The 13,309-nt window shown below is 43.6% G+C and overlaps 1 protein-coding gene across 1 annotated transcript in view; it reads left to right on the forward strand.

Moving 5' to 3' along the window:
- RHBDL3 (rhomboid like 3) overlaps positions 1 to 13,309 on the forward strand; it is a 68,573-nt gene that overhangs the window by 40,263 nt on the left and 15,001 nt on the right. Inside the window, exon 7 of the mRNA XM_051992389.1 lies at positions 9,510 to 9,610. Within this exon, the coding sequence (XP_051848349.1) occupies positions 9,510 to 9,610 (101 nt within the window). The remainder of the gene's footprint in view (positions 1 to 9,509; positions 9,611 to 13,309) is intronic.

Genomic DNA, 13,309 nt, shown 5'->3' on the forward strand with positions numbered 1-13,309 from the left:
AATGGCTTCAATTTAACAAGTATTTATTAAGCTCCTGAAGTATGTCGGACATGTAATAGACATAAGGAGTTCAAAGTAAAAAAAAAAAAAATAGAATAGCCTTTACCTTCAAGAAATTTTGAAAGAAATTTCACATGTATTCAAATAAATAAAGGAAAACTCTATACCAAATGGATTAGAAGTTATTATTTAGGGCCAACAACCAAGAAATGCCTCTTGCAGGAGAAGACCATTAGGTTGAAGAAGAGAATTAAGGATTTCTAGAGGTAGTGATGTGAGGAAAAAGAAAAAGCATTCCTGGCATGATCAAAAATGTAGAGGCTGGAAATGGAACATCATATATGTTCATCGTATCTATATTCTCCATCACGTATGGAGAATATCCAGTAGCCCAGTTTGTCTGGAGAAGAGAAGTCTTCTCCTTCAAGGGCCAAACAGAAACTGCTCCAGAATCAAAGCAGCTGTTGTTGTTACTCTTTGTTCTCTAAGAGAGCCGTGACTTCAGGGAGGTGACGTCATGCAATTGAATTAGATTTAAGTGAGGGTGAGTGTGCAAAGTCATCAGTCTCACTTTTTTCTCCAAGCCATCTGGGTCCAGTGGCCAGATGTAGATCAGGATGACTGGAGATGGCCCTGGATGCGGTGGGAGACCTTCCAAACAAAAGGGATATAGTCCCCAGACTGCCTCCCACACTGTCCAGTGAGAAGCCACGAAAGCGAAGAAATGGGCAGATTTCCGCAGGGAAATAAGCCAAGACCTAGCTGTGTGGGCTTGGGAAGAAATCTCATCACATTATGGATTTCAGTGGTGGCATTTTTATAAGGTTTTCCAAGCGCCTGCTGTGTGTTAGTGAGGTCTTAATCTTTTCCCAGTAGCAATAAAATCGCAATCAAAAGCACAGAACTCCATCCAGCCTTGCAAACAGACTACGGGGGGCGTGACCAAGGGGTGCTCTGGAAGGAAGGAAGGTGATGATGATGTCCACCCACACAAAACTACTTTCCACCCTTCAGTTTCCTTTATTTCAGTGAGATTTCCCCAGGCATTTACTTCCTTGAGTGTTCTGCAATGAAAGGACAGGACTGCTACCTTGGACAGCACCCACCTGAGTCACCCCCTAAAACCTAAATTGTCTGTGATACACATACACAGAAAGGAAATTACGTGCCCATTTTTCAGAACGGGGAACTGAGAGACCCAGAGGTTCCACCACAAAGGAATAGAAAATAAACCTGGCAAATCTGTAGCTGATATTAAGTTAGGTGAGACAGCAAATATTTAGTGAGTTAAGACAATGACCTAGGATAGTTGGGGGAGAAAAAATGAGATTATGAAAAAATAGGATGAAATCATCATCTTATTGGAATGAGGGCTGGGTCACACATTCACCAATTAAATAAAAACTGAGGAAGGGTTGCCTAGGTCCTTTAGGTCCCTGCCAGAGTTTCTTGCATAGTTTCCATTTTCAGCCACTTGGGAAAAGGAAAGGATTTTTTTTTTATCCCCAAAGACTATCACCTTGGGACATGGCCTGGCCTCCATTTTTCTCAAGGGTTCATCTCTCCCGCAGCAATTCCACAGACAGTTGTAATGCACACATTATTTTTATTCCCCTCCCAGGGTTGTGGGAAATCTCTGAAGTACAAACACTGTACAATTCAGGTAAATTACAAGCAAAAAGTCTCTCTGATTGCTTCATTGTCTTTGACACAGGTTTAAAATGCTACTCTCTTGCTTCCAGAGCTTCCCAGCAAGCCCTTCCTTTGTCCCTAAATGTGAGGGTCGCTAACTTTTCTTGCTAGTCGACCTCATTTATTCTTTCCCATCCAAGACTGAACTATTTTCTTTAGTTCTTTCTTGTTCCTAAGAAAAAGAATTCTTTAGGGATCTGTTAGACAGTTAGGTGACATTAGTATTGGACTCATTCAGGAAGATCTGTATTCAAATGCGACTTCAGACGATTGCTTGCTGGGTGACCCTGGGCAAATCAGTAGGTTTCTTTCCTCTTTTATCAAATGATGGGATGAGATTCAATGCCGTCCACGTTTCCTTCTAGCTCAAAGTCTGTGAATTTTTTCACAATCATACAGTAGAGCTGGGAAGCAGGAAATTTGTTCTCCTGGCTTCTGTTGGACTCATTGAGTACCGTGGTCAGGGTAGGATTGAGAACTATATTTATCTCAGGAAATGTAGAAATGAGTTTGCGTGGCCCTGGCTAGTGGACCTCCTCATTGGGTGAATTGCTGTTAGTAAACACCACCTGGAGAGGCCTAGTTTATCTAAAGCCCTTCATCCCTCTCTGTTGAGTGGAGGCGGATTGTGGTTGCTGGGTTGGAGGCAGGAGGGAAAGGATGGAAGAACAGAGACTTTGTCCCATTTATTCTCTGAGGAAGGTTATTTGGGCCACAGAAGGAAGCCATACTTGGAAAGTTGGGACTTCTTCTGCCCAAGCTGTAGCAAAATGATACGCATCTCATCCTTTCCCAAGCTCCAGTTAGCTTACTGGTACATCTCTGCACTGCAGTGATTACCCCACCTCGAGCCCAATCCATTGTCATGCACATCCTGGTGCTTGGTTTTATTTTATTTATTTCCCCTAATTTATGGCTGACCCTGCTTTGTGAAATTAACTGACAATAGATCAATACCTAATTAAAACTGGAGGAGAGCTGATGGAAATGGATTTGGGGTGTTCTAATTTGTCATTGTTGTTTTTCCTTTGTGTTCACTGGACTCACCTTACCCCTGGTTCCATAATGGTGGTCTTAAAAGTCCAAGGGTGAGGTAGCTATAGTGCCTGAGGATTTTGTTAGGGCCCTTGGTATTTCTGGCAGTCTTTGAAAGGATGAAAGTGCATCCTTCCCATTCACAGATGTTCAAGTTTTATAGGATTGTAGATTTAGAACTGGAGGAGATCTCAGAGATCCATTCAGCTCAGTCATATCATTTTTAAAGTGAGGAAACTGAAGCTGAAAGGATAAATGTCTTAGGATCATGGAGTTATAGATTTGCAGCTGGAAGGAACCTTAGAAGCCATTATTTCCCACCTCTTCCTAAGAAGAAGATGAAGAAACTGAGGTCCAAAGAAGTTAAGCCCAAGGTCACACAGATCTTGAACCAGACAAAGGATTTGAACTAGGGATCTCTGTCTTTTTTCACTACCCTACTCAGCCTTTCCAACTTTCACATGATTCAAGGAAATCCATAGTATCAGAGACATCCTTTAGTGAAGGCGACCCAGGAGTCTGCTCAGAGACTCAGTGCCCAGAGCTTCTCTTCCAGGTGCTGAACTCAGTTTCTGCATCTTTCAAGGAAACCCAGAAAGGGAAGGAAGAGGAGCAGAGCAGGAGTGTTATAATCACATCCTCATTCTTCAGCCTTAGTGCCCAGGAAGAATCCTAGTCAAAAGCATTACTGTGTGTCCTTGAACCTTGGAAGAGGAACTTTCTGATCTTTCTGTAACTCCTCAATGGACTTAGTAAATCCTAACTGGAGAATCAGTGTTGGACTTGAAGTCTAAAGACTTGGATTCAAATTCTGCCTCAGAGACTTGGAAACTGTGTGACTTGAATCCCTTAATATCTTAGAGCCTCATCTGTAAAATGGAGTTAATAACTCTGGAAGCTACTTCTCAGGATCATTGTGAAGAAAGTATTTTGCAAACTTTAAAAAGAGTACTACTATATAAATATAAGGTAAGGGCAAGTCACTTAACCACATTTGCCTCAATTTCCTTATCTGGAAAATGAGCTGGAGAAGGAAATTACAAACCACTCCAGTATCTCTGCCAAGAAAATCCCAAATGTGGTCGTGAAGACTTGGACACAACTGAACTGAACAGCAATATGATTACTAGTAGCAATTTGAGTCTCAGACCAAGATGTCCAATTAGTACCCTACCTTTTGTTTCCTTCCTTAAAAGCTGCCAAATTCTTGTGACTTTTAAATTTGCAAATCGGCTTTTTAGATAGAGCCAAAACATGTTTGTTAAGCCCTATAATAACACACAAGAAAATCACCAGTGAGCCTCGGGGTGCTCAAAGATGCTAAGGATGCATTTAGGCTGGATATGGGGGAGCCTGGCATTTAAGAGGTGCTTTAATTTGCAAGGCAGCTCACTGGACCCAGAGCTGAGGACAAAAAACAAAAGACATTTTTTTCCGATTATTTCTTATAACTCTTCAGAGATGGGAAAGCTAGCTATTGCTGTTCTTCCTTTCCAGAATCCCACAGTCCCGCTGGGCAGGAAATTGTCCCTGATATCTTGCCTAAATCCATCCCCCGCATCTCAGAGAGCCCCAAGCCCCACTGGTGATTTTCTTGTGCATTATTTATTATCAGGCTCAATAAATATGCTTTAGCTCCATCTAAAAAGCCAATCTCCAAATTTAACGGCCATGAGAATTCTTCAGCTTTTATGGAAAGAAAAGCAAAAGGTGACATGTTATAGGAACTGAGAAATCTTGATCTGAGATTCAAATTATTACTAAAAATCATGATGTTGTGTTTGTTTAGTTAGGTCCAACTTTTCATGACCTCATTTGGGGTTTTCTTGATAAAGATTCTGGAATGATTTGCCATTTCCTCCTCCAGCTTATTTTACAGATGAGGAAACTGAGGCAAATGGGATTAAGTGAGTTGCCCAGAGTCACGAAACTAGGAGAGATTATATTGTGCTTTTTCAGTTGGGTCGGATTCTTCATGATCCCATTTGGTTTTTTTTTTTTTTTTTTGGCAAAAATCCTGGAATGGTTTTTCTACTTCCTTCTCCACCCCCCCTTTTTTTTTTTACAGAAAAAGAAACTGAGGCAAACAGAGTTAAGTGACTTGATCAGAGTCACACAACTAGTAGGTGTCTGAAGCTGGATTCAAACTTAGTTTTCACAGAGCCACTTCTCTGAGCCATTCATAAATTATCTCGTGCTTTTTTAGATTTGCAAAATCTAAATAATATTGAGTAACTCCCAATATTATTATCCCCATTTTCCAGATGAGGAAATAGGTTCTGGGATATTAAGGGACTTATTCAGGACTGCACAGTTATCAACTATCTTTATATAGATGGTCTCCTTTGAGCCTCACCAACACCCTGGGAAGGGGGTGCTACTATTATCCCCACTTTACATACGAATAAATTAAGACATCGGGAGCCTAAATAACTTGGTCAGAGTCACACCATTAGTAACTGTGCTAAGCAAAAATTGAACTCAGACTTCCGGCTTTGACATCCAGTCCCCTATTCACCAGATCACTACACTCTAGGGACAGCCTAGTACCACACAGCCAACTTATGTCAGAGGTTAAACCCAGATCTTGCCTTAAAACCGGCTCTCCAGACTTTATGCCACGGGCCTCCTATGTAAGTATAATAATCCTCATTTTACTGAGAAAACTGAGGCTGAGAAGTGAAGTCTCTTGCCTGTGATTACTGGAGCAGAGATTCAAATCCAAGTCTCCTTTTGCTCCAAGTTCCTTCCACTACATCTTTCTAGGATCCTCCTGGCTCAGTGACCTAATAAAGATCATGGATGCTAAGGATTAGTACTTTAAGGTTTACAAAGAGCTTAACAAATGTTGTCTCATTTGATCTTCACAACAACTCTGAGCGGCAGGTGCTTTTATTATGTCTGGTGCCAGGCCTGAGTTCAAATCCAACCTCGGACACTTATTAGCCGCGTGACCCCTGGGCAAGTCACTTAACTCACTTTGCCTCAATTTCCTCATCTGTAAAACAAACTCAAGAAGGAAATGGCCAACTACTCTAGTATCTTTGTTCAGAAAACCCCAAAAAGGACTCATGAAGAGCTGGACACAATTGAAAAATGATTTAAAAACAACAGAGATTGAGTGGGGTTAAGTGATTTGCTCAGGATCATACAACTCAGTAAGTGTCTGAGGCCAGATTCAAACTTCCTGACACGTAAATCCATCCAGGAAGCCGCCCGGTGTCTTTCTTGGCTTCCATGAGATCACTCCCAGTACCAGGCCCCAGTAACTACTCCACTCAGGCCTGAAAAAGCTCTAGCCAAGAAGGCTGGGTTTCTGCCACCTTTTTCTCTCTGTCTCCATTATCTACTGAGGAAAGGGCTATTGAGCCTGAGGGCATTTTCCCTGTGGAAATTTCTGCATACTCACCAAGTCATAGCTAGCCAGTCAACCTCTCATCATCCCTGAACCTCCTCTGAGCCCCTGCGCTGTCCCTCCCAGCTATTTTTAGCCTCCTGTGCCCTTCCCGGGAAGCCCTGGCCATTGATCACACTTAACAGGGAGAGGACGATAAATTAACTGGCTCTCTCTAGAGCTTCTTCCCACCCAGGCCCAAAGCTTGCCTTCCTTGGACCTGTTTTCTCTCCTCCAGAAATGGTCCAGGTCTCTGTCTTTAGTGCTTTCTTTTCAAGGACATTCCCCCCCAAAACCCCACTTAGAAGGTGTCTGTTAGCCGTCATTTAACTCTGGTCTGCTGTTGGAAAGAAGGGAGAGAAGAGAAGGATATAGCAGTGAGAGTTAGAGCTTTCAGGCTCTTGCAAAGGAAAAATAGGAGGTGGGGGATGAAGGGACGAGAGGAGAATGGAGGAAAAGGGATCAGCCAATTGTATAAAATTGCTCCAAATGGGGCAGCTAATTGGTGCAGTGGATAGAGCATCAGCCCTGAAGTCAGGAGGATCCGAGTTCAAATCTGACCTTAGACATTTAACACTTCCTGGCTGCGTGACTCTGAGCAAGTCACTTAACCCCAATTGCCTCAGGAAAAAAATTGCTCCAAATGCAAGAAGAAAGGGGAAAAAATTTACAAATTTCTTCTTTGATCTTCACAAGAATCCTGGGAATTAGATGCTATTATTAACTCCATTTTACAGATGGGGAAACTGACTGAAGGAGGTTAAGTGGCTTGACCAGAATGATATGGTGTCTGGATCTGAAATCAGGTGTCCCTGACTAAAGGTCAAGTGCTATGGACATTAGGATGGTCTCTAGCTGCCTTATAACAAAGGCATACTCCCAATTCGCAGATTTTAGGATTATAGGATCATAGATTTTAGAGTACTTGTCAAATCCTCTCATTTTACAGAAAAGGAAATGGCGGCTCAGAGACTTGCCTACAATCACACAGTCAGCAAATTGAACCTAGGTCTTCTTGACCCTATTCATTACACCACACTGCCTCCCAAAAGATGGGTAATCTGAGACAGAGGAGAGACAGAGTTTTGGGGTGGCTAGAATCCTGGAATCCAGAGACATGGATTCAAATCCTACCTTAGCTGCGTAATAACAGGCAAGTAACTTAATCTCAGTTTTTCTACCTGGAGAATGGGGATTTAAGCTACTTACCCATTCCACAGGAGTGTGGTGAAGAAAATATTTTGCAAACTGAAAGTGCTATAGAAATCTGATTTATTGTTATTGTTATTACTCAACATTTAAACTCGATCTCCTGCCCTGCTTTTGCCTGAGAGTCCCGTTTTAAAAAGGAGGAGGACACAGAAATTGTAGTTTCCTAGAAGTTTTCCAGGCTACAGCAGGAGGATGCTCTCATTCAAATGGGAATTATTTTGGTCTTTTCTATATGTACCCTCGGTGCTTAGCCCAGTGCCTGACACATAGGGATAGGGAATGGTCTATGATGTCGCTGGCATAAGGAACTCCCAGATGAGGGAATTCTTTCCGCCAGTGCTAGTTTGGCCCCTTCTTCAAAACCTGAAGTGTTAAAGAATTATCTGGGACACTGCCTTGCCCGGGGTCAGAAAGCCAGTATGTGTCAGAGGCAGCTGTGAAGCCATTCTTCCTAGCCCTGGGGCCAGCTCGATGTCTTCTGCCACATCTGGCTCCACTGTACCAAGGAGGTGCTAACATATGCTTGTTGGCTGGTAATGAAGTTTCAGGGCAGCCGACTCTGGGCCTGTCTGCCAGTCCCACACAGCAGCCCAGTTTTTGAAGCGGACGGGACCTTGCTATTATTGGTCAGTAATTCAGCCGTGCCCCCGGACCATAGCGCGCCATCGCTATCCATGGAGTTCTGGGGCAGCGAGACAGAGTGATTTGCCATTTCTTTCTCTAGGCAACCCCCACCCTCCCCAACTGTATAAAGGAGAGAATCGAGACCCAAAGGGGAGAAGTCATGTGCCCAAGACCTAGTAGTTGTGGTATAACTGACCATTGGCTCATAGATAGAGAGCCGGAAGAGGCCTTAAAGGCCCTTTAGTTCAACCCCTTCACTCTTCAGATGAGGAGACTGAGACCCAGGGAGGTTACAAGGGACTTCTGCAAGGTCACCCAAGTGTCAGAGGTGGGACTTTTTACTTCCACGCCTGGCCAAAGGGAACAGAGAGGGGGTCGTCTATGGAATGGCAACTAACACTGCCCTTGGAAGGAAGAGGCAAAGTCTGCGAGAGTTGGAGGAGAGGATGGGGATGTTGGAGGTCACCCGGAACACCTCCCTCATTTTGCAGAGAAGATCTTCCCCAAGTTGCACACAGAAGAATATGAAATCTGCTCCTCTGACTCTGCACCCATTCTTCCTTCTACTGTACTCCACATTGTCCCATAGGGAATCAGGCAGTAAATGAGGAAACACTGGCCCCTCTGAGTTATATTCTTGGGGTCTACATTTCTTGGTTGGAGTTCAAGGTGGTTGAGGGTCCTGTGTTCTCATACTTTCATGATTGTTGTTCACTTCCTGACTCTATTTGGGATTTCCTTGACAAAGAAACTGTGGTAGTTGGTCCTTTCCTTCTCCAGCTCATTGGACAGACGAGGAGACTGAGCAAACAGGATGAAGTGACCTGTCCAGGGTCATACAGCTAGTCAGTGTGTGTAGTTGGATTTGAATTCAGATCTTCTAGACTTCGGGTTCAGGACTCTATCCTCTTTGGCCCCTAACTGGGTGTTTCTCAGAGAACTAGGAATCTTTATCCTGGAGATATGGGTATGGGAAGAGGTGATCCCTTTCTTTAAGTGTTGTGTGTGTGTTTGTATGTGTGTGTACCTGTGTGCTTGTAGGGAGCAGATTAGACTTGGGCTTTTTGGCCACTGCAGAAAGAACAAGGACTGATGGGCGGAAGGAGAAGTGGCAGATTTGGACTTGCTGTCCAACAATTAAAGTAGAATTGGCTGCCTGGAGAAGTGGTGGGTTTCCTCCCTCTGGAGGATTTAAGTAGTGGCAGGATGGGATGACCCCTTGTCAGGAATATCATGATATAGATTCTTTTTTGGGTGAGCTGACCTCTGGGGTCCTTTTCAACTCAGAAATTCTGTGATTCACTGAAGTTGGAGAGTGCCGTGAGATGGAAAAATGTACAGGGATTCAATGAATCATTTAGCAGGTTGATGCAAATCCAGGTAGAGCCCTAAAGCTTTTTCCCCCTCCCCCCTGAGCTTGCCCAGAAGATTCAAAGTCACTGAAGTCTTATCCCATCAAATAAGTTCATAAGCAAAAGTGGAATTTCGGTGCTGGTGAAGCATGGTGTGGTGAAAGGGGTCTTAAGAGTCTCCAACGTCTTTTCTGCAACAGGTTCTTTGGCAGTGTCTGTGGCTGACATGACAGCCCCGGTCGTTGGCTCCTCCGGAGGGGTCTATGCACTTGTCTCCGCCCACCTGGCCAACATTGTGATGGTGAGTGCCCTTCTAGCCTACTTCCTGCCTGCCTGTTCCCACCTTCCCTAGGATTCTCAACTGAACAAATTCTTTTTTTTTTTTTTAATAACTTTTTATTGATAGAACCCATGCCAGGGTAATTTTTTACAGCATTATCCCTTACACTCACTTCTGTTCCGATTTTTCCCCTCCTCCTTCCACCCCCTCCCCCAGATGGCAAGCAAAGTCCTTTACATGTTGAATGGGTTACAGTATATACTAGATACAATATATGTGTGCAGAACCGAACAGTTTTCTTGTTGCACAGGGAGAATTGGATTCAGAAGGTAGAAATAACCCGGGAAGAAAAACAAAAATGCAAGCAGTTTATATTCATTTCCCAGTGTTCTTTCTTTGGGTGTAGCTGCTTCTGTCCATCTGTGATCAATTAAGACTCTCTTTATTGAAGAGATCCACTTCCATCAGAATACATCCTCAAACAGTATCGTTGTTGAGGTATATAATGATCTCCTGGTTCTGCTCATTTCACTCAGCATCAGTTCATGTAAATCTCGCCAGTCCTCTCTGTATTCATCCTGCTGGTCACTGAACAAATTCTTTATTGGGGTTCACCAAAATTTGGGGGTATCTGGGCGTGGGTTGAAGTGTCATCTCTGAAAGAATTCAGGCTCAGTGTCTCCAACTCAAGCAAAGGTCATTTATGGTAAGACAAATTTATGGTAAATGTCTCCAAATCAAGCAAAGGTCATGTAAGGTAAGGGGTGATGCATTCTGCAGGCTTCCTCTAAAAGGAAAGGGGCACCCTCTCAGAGTGTGAAGTATGGGATTATAGAAAGAAGGGGAAGGAAGAAAAAAGAATCGGGCAAAATAGGGAAATCGGACTATCTCAGATATGTCTGGACAAGCGTAGGTAAGATGGGCATGGGAAAAATCCCCATTTTTGGCTATATCTCAGGTAGGATGTACATGGAAAAAAGCCCTTTTGTTCTAGTGAGTAGGATATTGGGGCTGGGACAACAGCTGCTAAGGTTCCATCATTATTCTTTTTTTCCCCTTTAAAAATATTTTTAAAAACCATTTTAGACTTGATGACTCCCATCCACACACACATATACATTATTTCCATCCTCTATTATTCTTGTGTTTGTGTTAGGTCTATAGCCCTTATTTCCCCCATGTCCAATCCAGTAGCCACTTAATGCCAAGCCCATAGAGTAACCTAACTTGTGTGAAGTGCATGATTCTCTTTCATTATCTCTCTCTTTCTCTCTGTCTCTCTACCTCTGTCTCTCTCCTTTTTCAGTCTGTCTTTCTGCTTGTACCTCTCTCTGTCTCGGGGTCTGTCTGTCTGTTTCTCTCTTTCCTTTTCCATTATGTCTGTCTCTGTGTTTTTCTTTCTCTCTTTCTCAGTGTCTCTTTCTCTGTATGTGTCTCTCTCTGTCGCTGTGTCTCTCTGTGTCTGTCTCTGTTTCTGTCTCTCTGTCTCTGTCTCTTTTTCCTTTTTCATTATGTCTGTCTCTGTGTTTTTCTGTCTCTCTGTCTCTGTCTCTTTTTCCTTTTTCATTATGTCTGTCTCTGTGTTTTTCTTTCTCTCTGTCTCTGTATCTCTTTTTGTGTGTCTCTGCCTCTCTCTGTGTCTGTCTGTCTGTCTCTGTCTGTCTATCTCTGTGTTTCTGTCTCTGTCTTTCCTTTTCCGTTATGTCTGTCTCTGTGTTTTTCTTTCTCTCTATCTCTGCGTGTCCCTTTCTCTGTGTGCATCTCTCTCTGTCTCTGTCTGTCTCTCTCTTTCCTTTTCCATGTCTGTCACTGTGTTTTTCTTTCTCTCTGTCTCTGTGTCTCTTTCTGTATGTATGTGTCTCTCTTTCCTTTTTCATTGTGTCTGTCTGTCTTTCTGCCTCTGCCTCTCTCTGCCTATGTGTCTGTCTCTGTGTTTCCATCTCTCTGTCTGTCTCTTTCTTTTTCCATTATGTCTGTTTTTTTTTTCTTTCTATCTCTTTGTGTCCCTTTTTCTGCATGTGTCTCTCTCTGTCTCTGTCTGTCTGTCTCTCTCTCTGTGTATCTCTCTCTCTTTCCTTTTCCATTATGTCTGTTTCTGTGTCTGTCTTTCTGTCTCTCTCTCTGTGTCTCTTTGTCTCTGTTTCTGTCTCTCTGTCTGTCTGTGTTTCTGTCTTTCATCTGTCTCTGTGTTTTTCTTTCTGTCTCTGTGTGTTTCTTTCTCTGTGTGTCTCTCTCTGTCTCTGTCTCTGTTTCTGTCTCTCGTCTATCTCTGTTTTTCTTTCTGAATCTCTCTCTGTGTCTCTTTCTCTGTATGTGTCTCTCTCTTTTTTCATTATGTCTGTCTGTCTGTCTGTTTCTGCCTCTCTCTGTCTCCGCGTATTTGTCGATGTCATTGGCCAGACTTGTTAATTACCCCTTGTCACCCACTAAGCCCAGGGGCTCTGGGAATTTTATCAAACACTTTCCCTAGGTTTCTTGCCCTCATTATTCTCATCTCTATCCTGCTTCCCACCCCTCCAAATTTCTGGCTCATTTAATGTCCAACCAAGTCCCTTTTGTACAATGGCCTCCTCCCTTATCCCCCACCCCATCCCCCCAAAAAAAAGAAAAGAAAGGAGGAGGAGCCAGACCGCACTTGTTCCTTGGATGACTTCAGGGCCTCTGTGTATCTGCTTAGCTCCACACTCTATGGAACAAATACAGGGCAGTCTTCAAAAACCTTCACAGTACAATGTGACTTACAATGGGAGACACTTGAAATGGGATTGTCCTCTTCTTTTTCCCAGCCCAAGTTTTCATCAGAATTTGCCTCCTCCTCCTCTTCCTCCTTCTTTTCTTCCTTCTCTTCCTCCTCCTCCTCCTGTTCCTCTTCCTCCTCCTTCCCTAGACCCATCTTTCCTTCCCCAAACCACACACATTCCTTTCAGTAATCAAAGGAAATGCCTACATCCTGTGGGGAGCCTGTGAGCATGCGTGTGGGAATGAAAGACCAGAGAATAAAAAGACACATGGATAATTAAAAACAAACAAGTCAGAGGAAGCCGGCCCTTCCCTCTCTCCCCGCCCATTCCCGACACCCATCCCCCACTGGGAAACTGTGATTCAGGGAGAGCTATCGGAGGGACACCAGCTGAGCCTGGTGAATCTCTAAGAGCTCCCAGCCACCAGCTTGCAGGAGTATTCCCTGGAGAGAGAAGGGAGGGAAGCGGAGGCTCTCTGCCTTCTGGTCTTCTTGGGCTAATGAGCTGAATAGCTCCATCCAGTGAGGTCTGGCAGAGGCACCCATCGAAGCCAAGAGATTTCCCTAAGCTCATTCTGCTCCTCCCCATTGTAAGACACTGGGGGTTGGCCCTCTCAGAAAGTTGTCTGTGCCCTGCTGAGACAAAACAACTCATTTCCTGACCCAGCTAGTTGGTTTTCTCCTTGTTGGCAGCCACTTTTGCTTTTTCCTATGCCCACGTTAGCTCTCTGTTGAGCAGGGAGCTAGACATTGAGTCATTTTCAACCCAAGCAACTGAGAATTTGTTTTCAGTTCATCTTGTGTGAATATTTTTTTTTTTTAATGTGTAATCTTTACAAACTCCAACTGGTAGTCGCACAGGGAAGAACAATTGGAAAATTTTACTGATCACACTTAAGAGAAACATCATAATTGTGTTTACATTTCTGTTCCCAAGGCTGATTGTTTAAGTAAGAGGGTCTCTTACCCTGTCTTGAAAT

Source organism: Antechinus flavipes, chromosome 4 (genome assembly GCF_016432865.1).
Source record: "Antechinus flavipes isolate AdamAnt ecotype Samford, QLD, Australia chromosome 4, AdamAnt_v2, whole genome shotgun sequence".
NCBI lineage: Eukaryota > Metazoa > Chordata > Mammalia > Dasyuromorphia > Dasyuridae > Antechinus > Antechinus flavipes.